Here is a 17523-nt window from a genome sequence, read left to right on the forward strand (position 1 = left end):
CCATATATGTTCCCGAACGAAGAAGTTGATGGTGTACTAGTTACCCTCTCCTTTTCAATGCCTAATCCACAAGATCTTGTCAACAAGATAACCTTGGAATTCTGAGATACTACAACTAAAAACTTTATAAGACTATCTTTTCTAATTCAAGAAGACATGACCATGGAACATGAGACAATTTATGATTGAAGAATATTTTTTGATGTTTCTTTCATGGAATCTGATTACTCTATAGGATATACAATTTCTATTTCTAAAAATACAGGTCTCAGTAGATGAGGTATGCCATGTGATGCATGTCGTAGGTGCAACAAATGAGTTCACTTAGTTTCCACTCAATGAACTAGTAATATAGTGCTGCATGTATATATCGTGTATCTTCATAGGAAGTATGAACATCTAGTGAATAGCCTGCAACTACCTCATCAAATATGGTAACAATCATCTCATGTCTCACACAACGAGCCAAATGATATGAACTATCGAAATATTCACCTCTCAGTAAGATGATATTAATGACAAGGTTCCGAAACACAAATGCGGTTCATTGTGGCTGCCTACGCACCCAACCTGTACCATGAAGGGATTAAGAACGTCTGTAGTTCTTCAATGTCGTGATTAGCAACCAAAACCAACTCGTGTTGTAAGGCCAGAGGCGGCTAAATAAACCTAGTCGTATAGGCCAAGGAACTTTCACAGATTGTGCAAAACTGTTACCACTTAATTCATAAATATGTGTTCCTTTGTTCGGGGCATGCAAATTGGTACAACATTGACCTTTTGTTTGGAATGCATCAAAATGATTGTTCTAGGTTTAACAACGCAACAACAATAACGCCTACGTATCATGATGCTTTCCTCGAATAGCAACAAAGCATAATGATACTTTCATATCAAATATGATTTAAAGGCTAAGCCATGTAGCTTAGAGATGCATTTTCCTTGTATGCACCTTTAACCAACACCCCTCCATATATACGTCTTATTTACATTTCCGCACCTAGAAATTTGGGAGTTTTTGACACTCGTGTCCACCGAATTCCATTTGAATGCTATATTTGCCCGAACAATGCATCGTTCATGCCATAATGCATCCCCAATTAAGCAACACATGCCTAGATGAAGCTTCATTTCGTGTGATGACGCATCCTACAATATGCCAAAGACCAAAGCCCTTTTCCAGTAGCAAGTACTAGGTCGGGTAGGAGACTTAACTCCCGAATGCTAGACATAGTTTTTACGCTGGCCTGCCCACACCTTGCACAACCCGAAGGCAAATAAGTCTTGGCACATTCCGTGCCACAATGGTAACGGAGCAGAGAGTTAGCACACTATTCTAGTTGGGTTTACGTATTCACGACCGTTAAAGTAGCATACACATAGTCCCTGCTTAGCCGATAGTGTAACAAGTTCGCATGCTGAGGGTATAGCCATCGAAAGAGTTGACCCTAACGAATGGCCCGTACACATGAACAAGAATCCATGGATACGGCTGACTACCCAAAAAGGCATATCGCCAGATACTACTAACAACGGCCTTAACGCTCAACATTGTTGAAGGAACCGGTAGTCTGGTCATTCCGACCTAGGTCATTGCAAAAAATATACGTCATGCAAAAAATGTTAGGAAACACTCATCAAGGAAGCATCTCACATGTTTGTTCAAGAGCTTCTGTGGCAGCGAGAACTTTTTAATCCCTTGATTGATGATTTAGTGAAAACAATGTTGACAGGAGAAATTTTTAGGAATAAAGTTGTGGAGATAATAATTGCAAATGAGGGAGCAACCAATGTAGATTGTGCACAAAAGATCTATGTGACACAAATAATGTTGAAGATGTGGAAGGCACATTAGAAGCCTTCCAAAATTTCACGATTACAAGATTTTGCAGGCAAGGCACCATCTTGGAAAGAAAAAAAACATGGTGAAACTGAAATCCTTAAGAGAAAATTTCACGCAGGCGACTTGTTTTGTAGGTTTGGTTTGGCCCTAGTAACAACTCTCCTCCACTATTGCACTAGTTTGTGCGTCTTTTCTTCTGTTTTTTCGTTTTCTTTATGCATCTTCAATAAATTTTAACATTTTTCCTCGGAGAAAAAGGGTCAAAGTGGCCAGACTCCGTAGTAAAATGCCCATATTTGGTGTGATGCATACTGAGCTTTAAACTTTCTTTTGATTCGGAATATGTCTTTAAGCTTAAATTCTTGCTTGTCATTAGCATGTTTGCGCTGCGAAGTCACTTAAATGGGCATTCACCAACTTTTACGAGCTTGATATTGTAAACTCTTTATAGTCTTGCTACCAGCTTGACATCGTAACCTAGTCATGCCAATCTCAAAGAGGCCAGACGAGGGAAAGTCGACGCAAATGCAAGTTATCTGGAGTCGATCGACTTAATCGATGTAACTGTAGTGTTAGAAGTATCAAATTAATAAATTAAAAGCATATTGGGTGGCAATAAAATTTAAAGCTTTTACGGAAGACCTTGTACGACAAAATGTGGGGTGTACCACCGAGTTTTGCCTTAATAATATTTCTCTTCCTTTCTCATCTCCTTCTGCGTGTTGTGTTGCTTATAGAAAGAGTCGACTTTGGTCTCTCTTTGTTACAAATTAAGTCCCCGAGTCCCCCCCCCCCCCCCCCCCCCCCCCCCCCACCCCCCCCCCCCCTCGAATTCTACAGCTCTTCACTCTCTCAGGAAAACGTGAATTCTCAGGTATACTTTTCTTCTCATTCTCTTACTGTACACGTTTTGTTCTTTGCTCATACGTTGTTGTTCTTGTTAACTAATAAGGTCAATCTAAACAACACAAACCCACTTGTATCTGAACGTGGGTTTTGAAGTTTTAAGTTCATCTATAAGTTATATATAATCTTACAGGTTGTTACACACTGCATGTTTTTTGCTGTTTGTATCACGATCTAATGTAGTTTTTGGGAATGTTCTGAGAGCTTTTATTGTGCAGTTTAGTTTAATTTGATGAGATCATATTGGAATTCTCATTATAATGTTATGAATCGTGAGGTTGTTGTTTAGTTTAGTGTGCAAGTATCTGTTTGCTATATCGTGATTTTATTTGACATCTATAGTTAGTTTGCTTGTTCGTGGTTCTTTCGATTTTGTTTGCTTTCGTTGTACGGGTGTGTGAGTTTTGAAGCTTTGGGTATAAAAAATCCGGTTTAGAAAGGGATTGTGGTTGTGATTATTGAAGCTCGATTTATTTGTGTTAATGACGGTGGTAGTTGAATCGATTTCTGTAAAGGTAATGCTCATATGGTGTGTATTGGTTGTTCAGATTTGCCATTCCACTGATTTTATTTCTTATGTGGATAATAGGATTTGTGGGTGTTTGGTTCATACATTTGATCATCATAACCAGGTTTTGCTTCCTCTTTGCTCATATCTTGGTGTACTTGATTCTGTCAGTAAAGTGTTATTGAATTTTATCTAGGTCTTTCCCCTTTACCTTATCATGTATCTAGTTTTTTCCCTTTGTAAACATTTCAGCTTTTGGAAAGAATATGTATGATTTTATTCCGTCTGAAATCAAACTTATATGCGTTCTTGTTAATTTCTTGATAGTAATTTGATTTGTTCCAAATGTAATTCAAGTATTAATTTTGGTTCAATTTTTGTAAATCAGCTGTATTTCAGATGGATTCAGGAAAAGAGGATTCCCATGGAGATTCCATAAGTGAAGAAACATCTAATACTTCACAGTCACCAGTTTCATGTGAACCTGATAGGGATGATGATATTTGTGGAAAACTACAGAAACCTCCTCGAATTGGACATGTGTATCAGGTTGAAATCCCTCCTTCTATACTGGAAACTGAACCTGTTCAACCAGTGAAAGGGCTGTCTGAAGAGGGCATCATGGTTGATGTTGCCGATTCTTTTGTAGAGGCATTACCTATCCCAATTATGTGGATTAATAATGTCAATGATAGGCGAGACGATGCAAATGGTTCGTTAAATTCTAAGAACACCAAACACATCAGAAAGTCTTCTAATAAGGAAGTCATAGAGACTATGGTGAAGAGCGAAGATAAAATCTACTATGCAGCTCCGGGTTGTTTGGGCAACTCATGGACTGATCTTGAGAAAGAGGCTTTTCTCCTTGGTTTGTATATATTTGGCAAAAATCTTGTTATGGTGAAGAGATTTGTCGAGAGTAAAGCAAAGGCAGATATATTATCTTTCTATTATGGGGAATTTTATAGGTCTGCTGCATACCGCAGATGGTCGAGCTCTCGGAATAAGGACCGGAGAAGCAGGAGGTGTATACAAGGACCAAAGATGTTTAAGACTTGGAGGCAACAGAAATTTTTGTCTTGTTTGCTTCCTCTCATACCTGAGAAATGTCATGCTACTCTGGTGGAGGTAAATCTCAGTATGCTTCAAATATATCATGCAATGGATCAATAGAAGAATTGTATTTGTAGCTGTGTCTAGTTTCTTGCTTTCCTTTTACATTTTTGATTTTCCTCTCATGCATATTGAAATAAGATGAGTACTGGAGTCTTCTGGAGAACTACTCCTTCACAACACATTATGACGCCTTTAAATCTATCTAGAGATTCTCGTAGTCGAAAACAATTTTCTTTGAAGTTTCCATGAACTGAGAGTAACAAATTACGCCAGTGGTATTTGTTTTTCGAGTCTATAATAGTTTCATGAATAATTGACATTCATCTCTTTCAGCAGCTAGTGTAGATGTTTTTTTTTTGTATGAAGAATGTTTTTAAATACCTATCTCTTCGCAGGTCTCCAAGAATTTCGAAGCTAGTAATGTTTCTTTAGAAGACTACGTATCAACTTTAAAGGCTACTATTGGCCTGGCAGTGCTTGTAGAAGTTTTTGGTATTGGCAAGGGAAAGCAGGATCTCACTGGCCTAGTTACAGATCCTGCACGAAACAATCAGCAAGTCATTTCTCACCCTGAAATACCTGTTGGCAAAGGATGTTCCACTCTTACTCTTGATGAAATAGTTGGGTTTTTAACGGGAGACTATCGCTTAAGCAAAGCTCGGTCAAATGATCTTTTCTGGGAAGCTGTTTGGCCCCGTTTGCTTGCAAGAGGGTGGCAATCTAAGCAGCCTAAAAATCACATTGGTACTAGTTCCAAAAACCCTTTGGTGTTTATTGTGCCTGGTGTTAAAAAGTTCTCAAGAAGGAAGCTTGTGAAAGGAGACAAGTATTTTGATTCTGTCGCCGATGTGCTGACTAAAGTTGCATCAGATCCTAGACTTATAGAACTTGAGGATGAACCTGGTAAAGCCAACATAGGTAGTCCAGAAAATGACTGTGATAACAAGAAGATGAAACTTGACAAAGGTGGTAGTTCTGATCATAAACGGAGCATTTATCTTCAACCGCAACTACCGGAGAGCAATTCAGATCTCATGAAGTTTACAGTTGTAGATACTAGTATGGGAGATGGAGAAGATCCGTTCCTAGTTAGAGAGTTAAGAAGTTTGCCTGTTCAAACTACTGAAACATCCTTCCCTGAAAGTCATTCAAGTCACAGTGCAAATGGTTTTAAAGAGTTGGCACATGAAAAAGGTGTAGTTGACATGTCATTGAACTGTACAAGAGATACTAGTACTTCCAGATCCTCAGAGGCTATAGCTGACAAGGAAGTGCGCTCTGACTCTTTAAAGTTTATAATTACTGTTTCAAAGAAAGAGATGCAGATCAAAGCTCCAGTTCGTGCTGATGTAAGCTTGCGTAATGACATGGATCAAAGTAGTTGTGACCCTGACATGGACTCAAGAAAAACCATAAAATCTCAATTCAGCCGGAGGAGGAATCCTAGCCAACCAAACTGTTTGTCTCCCGTCATCAAACGCCGGAGGTTAACTGCTTGTTGCGAAACTAAGGCAATCTGCAGCAAAGACAGTTCCTCTAGAACTCGTGGTATGAGAGAGGAGGAGGATCCCCATTTATATTTAGGCTCTTCTGATTCAAGTGACAACATGGTGTCTGAAGTAACGCAATCCCAAGAGAAAGTATATTCTAGTTCTTCGGGTGAAGGCAGTCCAGATGAGAACTTCTTTGGTAAATATATCTCTCAAAAAGAAAAGTATCCACCTCGGTTGTCAATTGACCTGAACCTTCCACATGTTCTGTCAAATGTTGAAAGAGACCAGCCATTCATCAAAGAAGTTGAGATCAGTCAATCTGATCCAAGTTTTGAGCACCCACCTTCCCCTGCTAGTAGTGAGTTGACTGGTACCGAGCAACAACTACCTGGTTTGGTTTCTCGAAGGCAGGGCACAAGAAAACGACCATTAACAGCCAAAGCTTTAGAAGCTTTAGCTTGTGGGTTCTTAACCACAAAAAGAAAACCGAGATAATCTGTGCAGTCCCAAGGTGGAAATGTTGCTCGAGAAAAGTGGTTGTTGTAAAGAATTCATAAGGAAAGTATGCAAAAGAATTGAAGTCTTCAGTAAAAGATGTCGGACTGACAATTCAACAGATAAAACAGCACACGATAAGAAGTTTTGGAATTCATAAAGATGAAGAGTCTTGGCTGCAGTAATCTGTTGTAGGTAAGTAGGATGATGTGAGATCCTGCAGAAGGTGGTTATGGCCGTTGTCTTCAAGGTCCAGAATAGCAAGAGCACCTTCTTTTACATTTGCTTAAAATTAATTGAACCTGTTTGCACCCTGGAATAAGGAACATGAGTAAGGTTTTTGTTGGTATTGTGTTTCTTGGATGTGATGGCTTCCACCAGCGTGTTCTCCACCCCTAACACCGAGCTGAAGTCTACAATGTACATATTAAATTCTCATTTCAGTCTCCGGACCTGCTATTTTGCCTCAAATTAGCACAGTAACTCAAGCCGTGAAGTTTACCAAGGGCTAAAATTTTAAACCAAGGGTGCACGGACAGGGAACACGTTCAAGACAAGGTTATGGGGACGAACCAAATCTCAAAAATCAGGCATACGGACACGTCGAATCTAATCTAACTCCTTTAAAATATTAAGTCATATCAGCTCCACGTTGATCAGAGAATAGTGAGTTTTCGAGAGGGCCACAATGAGCTCTCACGTTAAATCTAGAGAGGACACTTGGCGATACTCTATTGGTAAGGGGTTGAATCTTTTTTTCCTCACGAAATTAACAAAAAAAAACACCTAACCCTAAAATTATTTCCGTCTCTCTTCCTCTCGGTGTTCTCCATCTATCGAATCCCTAACTGGCGTTCTCTCTTTTTCTTCGCCGCCTCTAGACTCTGCATGTTCTCTTTTTTCTGTTCTCTTTTATAGATGTTGATTTTGGTTTTCTAATCTATAAATCCTATATTATGAAGCGTTGATCGATGTTTATTTTAAAATCTTAATAGGTTGATCCGTTTTGTGCTACAGGTGATAACATGGAGGTGACCTGGAGCATGCTCCACAACCTACAAAGATTTAGGGTTTTCTTAACAATGCTTCAGCTCATTACCTAGGTCACCAGGTGTTTTTTTCTTTTCATGATACAAATACATGCAGAGTAATTTTGAAACGTCTCCAGAGGACATATACTGAAAATTAAAATTACCATTTGGGGGATCTTGATAGTTCATATGTATTTGTATCAGTTGATGATCGAAGTTGTATTTGCGCAGGTAATTTTACTTTAGAAATATATTGCACTTTCTGCATAAAACTATTTTCAGTGCCCATATGTCAATTGGAAGCTACTGACACATTTTGAAACGTCTCCGGAGAACATATACTGAAAATTACCATTTGGGGGATCTTGATAGTTCATATGTATATGTATCAGTTGATGATCGAAGTTGTATTTGCGCAGGTAATTTTACTTTAGAAATATATTGAAGTTTCTGCATAAAACTATTTTCAGTGCCCATATGTCAATTAGAAGCTACCGACACATTTTGAAACGTCTCCAGAGGACATATACTGAAAGTTACCATTTGGGGGAGATTATTCCCAATAGGTCTATGGTTAATTTTATCAGTTAGTATCGTGTACCTGATTGGCTGCATAAACCATAAGCCATGGTTTTACTAAGATATTTTAATGTCAATCTACTGGAGGTCTAAAATGAATTTTACTAATTTAATCTAATTAACACTTTTTAATGGTTTTTTTGGTATAATAACGTGGTAGGTATGTACTAATTACAGGTAATTTGGAAACTTTTAAACCTTTGTACATGGCTTCCAAATATTTACACCCTGGCCATGGGTTATCGCATTAAGTGTTTTAAAGCTTTCAGCCGTTGTAATTGCAGTCTGCTCCACTTTTGTGAAGGAATGCCGATGTACTACTTAATGATTTCTTATTTTTTCAAAGATGAAAGAAGTTACCAACAAGCACAAAATAATTACCTACCAACTACTTTGCAGGGAAATTTTTCTCTCAACAGACGCTACAGGACAGTTGATTTTCCTGCAAAAAATGATAATGGAAGTGTGAAAAATTGTGAAGATCAAGAATATTTGAATATAAAGATGTGACAGTAAATTGATGGCACTAAGAACCTTGGACGGTGGTTTAGTTTATGAATGCTCTGAATTGGGCCATACCGCAGCAACGGAAGCATCCCCTGTGGTAAATGTTATGCTCTCTCCCCCTCTTATAAAAACGATTTGTCCATCTGAGGTTTTGAGAATAATATTTTCCTAATTAAACGATTTGTCCATCTGATGAAATCCTGACTATATTGTATTAAGGTTCGAATATATTAACGGGACCCAATCTACGACTGTCATATCGACAATCTAATGTTCGAATTGCACAATTTAATGTTCGAATTGCTTCAGTGGTGGCTGAGCATCATCACTTGATCTGTTATTGCTGCGCAGTTATCCCTTGATTCCAAGTTTCTTTTTCTTTTTTAAGATGATGAACTCCCAAGATTTAAATAAAGATTATGACTATTGTCGCTATTTAAATCTCTCTTTTTTTTTTCTTTTTTTTTTTCTGTGTTTCATGCATCTTTTTCTTTTTTTGATTAGTTTTCCAACAAAAATGAGAATGGACAAGGCACCCGAAGAAAAATAACCCATTAATTTGCTTTTTTAGTGTTTTGTTTGTCCAGTTAAAAAAAATCTTCGGCTGCTTTATGCTCTGTTTCAGTTCATTCAGTTTACCCTCTTATGACCTTCAACTATAAGGCCTCATGTTAACTGTGACGTTGGTTGATGGTGATTAACGCTAATAAGAATGAATTTGATGTGATTGATGGTGATTATGGGTAAGCTGATGGAATTGGAAGAGGATATGAGTAAGGAGCCCATATATCTCTTATTATTCCAGTATGCAAGTGGCATGAATATGTTAAATTTTTCCCCGTTAACCGCGGGTTGGATAACTACTGAACAATGGGAATTAATGGTAATTTCATGTGAAATAACACAGTTGCAATTGTTATAGGTTGAGCAGCATTATTCGTACACGTAATTGTGCATATATGCACTTTAATTCAAATTCTTATTTGGAGAAGTTCATCTGCCGGCGAACATATTATATGAGAGTGTCAGAGGGGTGATCTTCAGTATCCTCTGTAATTGTTTTTTTTTAAAATCGGGACGGTGCAAGGCGAAGCCGAAGCGGAGCTTTACCCAATCAAAATATGGGTAAAAGTAAGCACGGGCACAAAATCTAGAAACATGGTATCTCAAATGCAACTGAAGGAATTTGGGGTAATCCAAAAATTATTATCTTAATGAAAACTGGGTGGTGTATGTTAGAAATTCAAAATGACCCGTAACTTTTCTAAACTATTTTATTATCTTAATGAACTGGGTGGTGTATGCTAGGAATTAAAAATGACCTGTGACTTCTCTAAATTATTTTATTATCTTATCGATTACCAGTTTCATCAAGTGCATTGGGACATGGCGAGGCGAAACCGAGCCACACCAAATCAAATCGGGACAGGATGGGACGAGGCGAAGCCACTCCTAATCAAAAAGGATCGAGACGGGAGAAGTCGTGCAACACCTAATCAAAAATATATCGTGATGGGACGGGGCGAAACCCGACGACACCTAATAAAAAATATGGCTAAAAGAACAAGGACACAAAATCTAGTATGAATATAAATATGATTCATTTATTGAATATAAAGCAACCATTTAACAATGCATAATAAGTCGTAAAAAATCATACTACACACAAACATGCCTATCTTTTAGAGACCGAAGTAGTAATAGACTTAAAAGATAAACTTAATAGACTTAAAAGATAAACTTAGTAGTAATAGACTTAATAGACTTAAAAGATAAACTCTCAAAAAGAGTGGAATATACTCCCTTAGAGCAACTGCAGTGGTGCGAGTATAACCAAAGACCAAAGAGGAAAAAAAAGACCAAATTTTGGGTTTAATCTGGTGTGTGACCCTACGGTGGAAAAACTAAATTTGGTCAGACGGACATTATACCAACGCTTGGTGTGGGGCGTAGAATATACCAACGCCTGGTGTGGGGCGGGGAGTATACGTTCGCCCGGTGTAGAAAAAAAAAAGAAAAAAGAAAAGAAAAAAAGTGGGGCGGAGGTATTATGCCCGCCCCATGCATTTGAAATTTGTAAAGAGTGGGGCGGAGGTATTAAGCCCGCCCCACACAAAAGATTAAAAAAAAAAAGACGGGCGTGCATTATACTTTCGCCTGGTGTGGGGCGTGTACTATACGTCCGCCTGGGGTGGGACGTGGACTATACGTCCGCCTGGTTATGGGGCGTGGACTATATAAACGCCCGACTATATTTGCGTTTGGTCTTGGTCACAGACCAAATTTGGTCTGAATTTTAATCTTTGATCAAATTTTGATCGATGGTCCATCCCACTACGCCTATCAACTGGATACTATATTTGGGTTTAGTCGTCCATTGTGGACGCTCTTAGAAAAACATAAATCGTTTAGAAAGACACGATATTTTAAATTAGTTGAACATTAACATTCGATGTTTTTAGTTTTCTAAAACGAAAATAAATTAATCATGTGGCTTGTCCAAGTATCGGCCACAGTAACGATACGACAAGGAGACCTGTTCACTGTTCAGGCGTGTCCCCGTGTTTGTTTTAAACATGGAAGTGAGTGAAGCCCCAGTCAATCTTGGTTTCGCACTTCAGTACTTAAAACTCCAAATACTGTGACTTTTAACTTAAAATAGTAACAATACTCATCTTCATCCTTTTATCCCTCTCATGTTTGAGTTGCTGTAGTGGGTATATGTATTTCATTTTGAACCATGATTTTCGATAGGGAATGATATATTTGTGCATTATAGATTTGGGACTAATCAGATCCGGATCTGCAGTGTTGGGTTTAACTTCCAGTATCTCGACCACTAATTGGTCCCGAGTCCTGACTTCCTCAGTGCCTCAGTGTTGGATCATATTTTTCTATTTTGACTTTTTGTTTGCTGAGAGACTTATTATACCAAACTATGCATGTCGGTTGAAAGAAAAATAGAATAATCAGAGACGAGTCAAGTCAAGGTTTTATTAATAACTTTTATAGTTTTCTTCTGGAGATTTCAGAGAATGAAAGTCTTCACCTTAGGGAGTGATTGCTTCCACAGAATCAAACTCGCAAGTCGCAACACCCACTATCATCTATTTACAATTATGCAAAATATGGAATAGACTACCAGAAGCATACAGGACGTGGAATCGATCAACGAAAGCAAAACACTTTATAGATGAACAGAACACTTTATTATAGATAATATAAGATCACTTTTTTTTTTGACAACACAGATAAAACAAATCAAGCAGTACTATAAGGAAATTAAGAAAATAGATGTCTTCTAAATGGCGGAGAACTTGCAACTTGTTTCAGACATATCTACCTTATCATCATCCCCTACACCGTTCTCTTACAGTATCCGTTGGGATTTAAGTATGGGTTTTTTGGTTGGATGCCTCTCCGCCTGTGAAGACGGCCTTGATAGTAGTGGCAATTGTGCCAAGAGTAGAACCGCTCGCCATCTCTGCAAATCAGTTTTAAGTAACAATGTTACTGAAAGAAAGAAAATAAAACACTTGTAACTTTATTACTTTCACCAATAAACACGAATAACAAAATGGATCGTTTTGGCTTAATCCAAATGATATAACGTACACTAACTACCATGATTGATGCAGCATATATAACATTGAGAATGAATCATCCTATAGAGTTGTAAATACTTTTTCTTTTCCTGCATAGAGTTGTAAATACTTACGCGGAATAGAAGATAGCATAATCATCAGAACCAAAAGAAAGACCGCGCTAAATATGTTGATAAGACTTTGTGCCATTCTTATATCTAGTATTGAAATTTGTGGATCTGCTTTCTAATAAGGTCAGTGAAACTATTTCTATGAACAAGCTCAACTTATAGATAGAATATCTCCCAATACGAACGTCGAGTATAATAAATTAATAATGATAGTTGCTTTTAATTTAAACAACTATAGGTTATCCTTATCCTTGATGCCATCCACATGCACCGTGACGACTTTTAAGCCCATCTGAATGTAAGACGACTTTTCAATGGGCGCACGCGGTTGCAGACCCCTTCCCTCAAATGGTATGTTTCCGGGGAAAACCAGATAATGTGGTCGGGCGCCTTGCCTCTCACTGCCTCTAGTATATGTTTCCGGATGAAATAAAACTAGGGAACAAAATACTGGAATCTAATTTGCACACGTACTTCGTTAATTATTCAAAGCTCAAGGAGTGTGAAGAAAACAGGTTTAGAGAAACGAGTGATCGCTGAGGTTTATATTTTATAATGGACATAAGCACATCAAGCCAATAAAACGTAGTAAAAATGAACGCTTCTCTTATTTATAGTACATTCGTCTATTATCCATAATCAGTCTGATTAAGATCAGTGGATTTTGACCAACATTTTAAAATTGACCTTGTCCCAAAACTAGGAGTAGGCGAGGCAGTGATCGTTACTCAGTGACCCGATAAAAATCTGTTTAAATTTGTTATTGTTAATTTATTTTGAAATGAATTTATCAAAAGAAGAGTATTTACTAAGAACGTGCAATTGGGACAAAATAAGATAACAGGTTTTACTAAGAACGTGCAAAAGAAGATAACAGGACAAAATAATGATTTAAATACCAGTAATAAATACACTCTATCCATGTATTTTAACTAATTCCTAATTTACTCCTCACTAATCATATTTAGTGATTAATTATAATTAGCTAAGTTAATAGATTAATTTGATAATGTTAGTGATTATTATAAATCATAATCACCTCACTTTGAGGAGAGTGGAAGGAAAAAATTTGAGGCAATAGGAATTTTGGTTAAAAAAATGAGTATTCCCAACTTACAAAATGCCAACAAAATCAATTCCGACAAATGTTACAAAATGTACAGAAAATGGGTACTCCCTACTTACAGTGCCGGCATTGTAAGTTATTTAGCAAGCACATGGCACTATTTTTCGGCATGGTCTTCATCACTCTCGGCATGGTTTTCATCACTAATACAATGTCGGCGATGTAAAAAAAAAAATTCTAACGGCATGGTCTTCATCAATAATACCATCGATGTAAAAAAAATCGTTTTCAAAGTGAGGAGCCAGCAGAGAAGGAGGAGAATTTGAAAGGGAGTGGGGAATATTTAGGTTTGATTTAGTTTTTATATTTGTTTTAAAGGGTAGTTTAGTATTTCCGCCCGTAAAGACACCCCTTAGCAGGAATTATTGGATGGGAATAGTAATTCATATCCCCTAATTAGTTTTCATATCCCTAATTACGCGTTCTTTATTAACTCGAAAATCTTGTTTTTGAAGATAGTTTTCTGTTATGATAGTTAACCATTCATGATCTCTTAGTATGAGTTTTCCGCGTCATTGTAGTTGCAGTATAGGTTTCGTGTATTTTTGTTTCGAAAGTTATTCTTGAATAAAATTTCTTAAAAGATAAAGAGTTAAAACCTAAACTAATCTATATCATGTAAGAGGTAGGGTTCGTGCATAATTTCATTCACATGTTATTCCGCAATTGGACCCGTTTTTCTACAAAGTTTAAACGACAATGAATTTGAAGTTAATATTTTTATAGAACGTTCCACTTATAAAGCTCTACCTTCCTGTTGTCGGGCAAAAACGACTCGTTGGTTTCTGGTAAAAAGTGGTGGAGGAGACAAGTGCTCGATGAACCAAATCGTCTGACCCTTAAAAAAATTTACTGCATGGGAATACTTTCAGTTAGAGAGACTAACCTGTAGTACTCTGGCCTAAACCAAGACAATGGTCGTTCCAGATCGGCCACAAGCGGAGGAGAAGGGTGATCAGTCTGCAGGAAGGGAAGCCGAGAATGTGTGTAAATCAATTGATATTGATCAGTTGATGATGTGATGTGTTGAACTGCTTTGAAGATGATTTCTCTGTGTAGACGAGAGAAATTCTCTATAAGGGTTTGATAATTGACAGTGATGAATCTTACTCGATTCAGCCGTCTTCTGTTAAGTTATCAAATCATAGGATGAGAAACCTATTTATTAAAGCACATCAATCTCCTGTAAGTAGTGACGGTTGAAGGAAGTGGGAAAATGGGGAAGTGGGAGAGCATGCATAAACCACTTCTACTTCGCATGGATGACTTGGTTGATTGACCATCTACTATCTCATTTACTCCTTCAACTGTCAGCACGACTTACTCAAATTTATCATCGTGGATATATTGTACATCGCACGTGCTGTAGGTCTCCAGAACAAAATTCAAGTGATATCCCCACTGTGACATGAATTGATATCTCATGTGAAAGTATGCTTTGCAGAAGTATTTTGTGTGGTCAACTGTCGACCTAGTTAGACTATGAGTCTTAACTGATGAATTGAACACTTCGTAGTTTCAGGTCATGATGGACGAAGCAGGAATTGTTTGCTGGAACAGTAATATGCTTTATGGACCACGAATGTTGAATTATTTCACTGATGAATGTGACATATCATTATGCTAGCTGAAGCAGTAATGATAGTTGAACGACTTGGATTGCTAAGCATAGGTTAATGAGATGGATGGATCGATCATAAACCACAATGTTGATGCGTCAAGCACTTGACAGGAAGTCGTATGAAAATAATTATTGTTGAATGATCATAGAAGGTCCTTCTCGATCCATGTGTCATGAGTCAGTCGAATGACAATGAGAATTTATAATATTAAAATAATGATCGACTGATGAACCAAATGTTGGTTGATGGGCCAACTCAATATTGATATATTGACTTCTGGATCAGTATGAAATATTTCTCAAGTATTGATAGTTGAATCAATATTTCTTTGCAAAGCAATTGACAATTGAATCAATAAAATATTGGTAGTTGACAGAATATTAAATTATTAATTAAAATATTAATTTCTGGATTAACATAAAAATTGTTGGTGTTTGAACCTGTTCAGAATTATGCTCTACAGAGCATTAGTCTCGACACCTTAATTTTGGTCGATGGATGATCAACCGATGATGGAATGAGGACCATCCATGGAAGATAAGAACCGTTCATAGTGGTGATGGACCGACCATGCGACGTCCGGATGCTTGACTGAGCATTCACCAAAGTCAGTTGTAGAGAAGTTGGTGAAAAGATGATTAATCAGTGTTTTAGCTGTATTAAAAAATAATGCTTTACTGAGCATCAGGTAGTAAAACTAATTATGGAGAGAGGAGGACCGACCAAGAGGTGTAGAACAGACTCTTGGTGGATGTGGGACCATCTGATGGTGAATGGATCATCTTCTTGAGGGAGTATATATGAACCAAATATGAATTACATAAAATAATTAATTAGGCCATTAATCACTAAAGGAGGTGGGACTGGCTTTTTCAAGCCAAGAGGCCGACCGTGGTGGCATGCCCGTGTCACCATGTTATTTGCGGACCAATTCTGAGAATTTTGGTATTTTTCGATGGTCCATCGAGCACTATTTCATCCTTTTATGAAGTATTTCAGTTTGAAAGAACCTCTTAATCTTGATTGAAAGACCAACTATTGAAAATATTAAAATAATATTATTTAATATTTTTATGGTAGAAAGTCATGATTGTTGCAGGACCACTTACTTTGCAAACCATATGGTCCATGGAGTAATATTTGGAAAGATATGGAAATAAGAGTTTTGATCAAAGGAGAAAGTCCTTGAAATAGGCAATCATAAATAATAATATAATAATAAAATAAAATAAAGGGGAAAAGGGGGGAAGAACTGACCAAAACCGGCGACATGGCCGGCCTTCCATGTGGGCCACCCCCACGGCTTCCTTATTTTATTATTATTTTATCTCTCTTCATTTTCCTACTTTGATACAACTTTCATATCCTTGTTCTTCCATATTTTTGGATGCTCCTTCGAGCATTATTACTAAATACACCTGTGCCTTTTTCTCGGGGCTTACTCGAGGGTTCCCCTTATGCCCGAAAGGTGAATATCCACTATTATTTCATGGAATTCAGCTGAGAAAATCCATGAATCTGAGTAAGTGAATATTAGGGTTTAATTAGTGTATTTTTCTAGGAATTCAACCGATGAATATAACACTAAATTCGATTAATTAGTCGCCATATACTAGCATACAAGCTGTCTATGAGCATTTAATTTATTCAGATATGAGTCGACAGTCATCATATTAATTGTGAATATAATTCTGCGGAAGTTCAGACACCAGAGATGAATTCTGATATCAAATAAGAAATGATGAGTCTTTCAGCTTAATTGAAAAATACGTGGAATTGGGGGATATCAAAACTAATTGGGGGATAGAGGAAAAAGACAAAAAACTGGATCCAAATATCAAATCAGGGTCACCCCTTATCTAATTATTTTTTTAATTCCTAATCTACCCCACACTAATTAGGTTTAATGGTTAATTAGAATTAGTAAAATCTTAAGATTTTTTGTTAAATGATTAGTGTGTATTTTTATTTGAATTTGGGTGAGTGAGGTGAGAGTAGAAGGAGGGAAAAAATATTTGAGAGGGAACTTTTTTGGTGAAAATGGAGGATGATTGTGAAGAGAGAATTGCTTCTAAGAGGTTGAAAATTTGATTATTTTTCTTTGAATCCACCATTGTTGCAGGTGAAATAGATCTGTGCCGGCATTGTATTCAACCGAAAAAACCATGCCGGTGTTTGTTGGAAATTTAAGCATCATACCATGCCGGCATAGAAATTTTCATAAATCTTCAAAACCTATTTTTTTTGTTTTTAATCAGTCCACTTCCGGCACAGTAAGTTGATTTTCGAGCATGCCGGTACTGCTACCGGCATGGTATGATGCTTAAATTTCTATGCTGGCACATGATGTAAAGTATCCAGAAACTTGTTTTTTTTTCACTTGAATACCGGCATTGATAGATTTCTATCGAGCATGCCGGCATCAAGTTACGGCGTTGAATGTTAGTTACCAAGCATGTCGGCCCCATTTTCCGGCATTGTCTTCATCAATTCCGGCATGGTCTTCATCACTTCCAGCGATGTAAAAAAAAATTATTTCCGGCATGGTATTCATCACTACTGGCATGGTCTTCATCACTTCC

At 37.4% G+C, this 17523-nt stretch overlaps 1 protein-coding gene and 1 long non-coding RNA gene across 2 annotated transcripts; one reads left to right on the forward strand and one right to left on the reverse strand.

The window, feature by feature from the left end:
* Window positions 1-2683: 2683 nt before the first annotated feature.
* LOC113319537 lies at window positions 2684-8757 on the forward strand. The gene is made up of 5 exons (XM_026567789.1): window positions 2684-2717; window positions 3646-4385; window positions 4769-7098; window positions 7379-7811; window positions 8371-8757. Exons 2-3 carry the CDS (start codon window positions 3657-3659, stop codon window positions 6359-6361), a joined length of 2322 nt encoding a protein of 773 aa, XP_026423574.1. The 5' UTR covers window positions 2684-2717; window positions 3646-3656; the 3' UTR covers window positions 6362-7098; window positions 7379-7811; window positions 8371-8757.
* A 2889-nt stretch (window positions 8758-11646) lies between these two features.
* On the reverse strand, window positions 11647-12392 carry LOC113319368. Its single transcript, XR_003345408.1, has 2 exons — window positions 12197-12392; window positions 11647-11962 (listed from the first exon to the last, which is right to left on the reverse strand). It is a non-coding gene; the product is annotated as an uncharacterized LOC113319368 (long non-coding RNA).
* Between the last annotated feature and the right edge of the window lie 5131 nt (window positions 12393-17523).

The sequence above is a fragment of the Papaver somniferum genome, chromosome 10 (assembly GCF_003573695.1).
Source record: "Papaver somniferum cultivar HN1 chromosome 10, ASM357369v1, whole genome shotgun sequence".
NCBI classification, from domain to species: Eukaryota; Viridiplantae; Streptophyta; class Magnoliopsida; order Ranunculales; family Papaveraceae; genus Papaver; species Papaver somniferum.

Bases quoted from the DNA above. Each gene is read 5' to 3' on its own strand.
- LOC113319537 (XM_026567789.1), top strand. From the start codon at position 3,657: ATGGATTCAGGAAAAGAGGATTCCCATGGAGATTCCATAAGTGAAGAA. The intron at 4,386-4,768 runs GTAAATCTCAGT...ATCTCTTCGCAG, and splicing joins GTCATGCTACTCTGGTGGAG to GTCTCCAAGAATTTCGAAGC.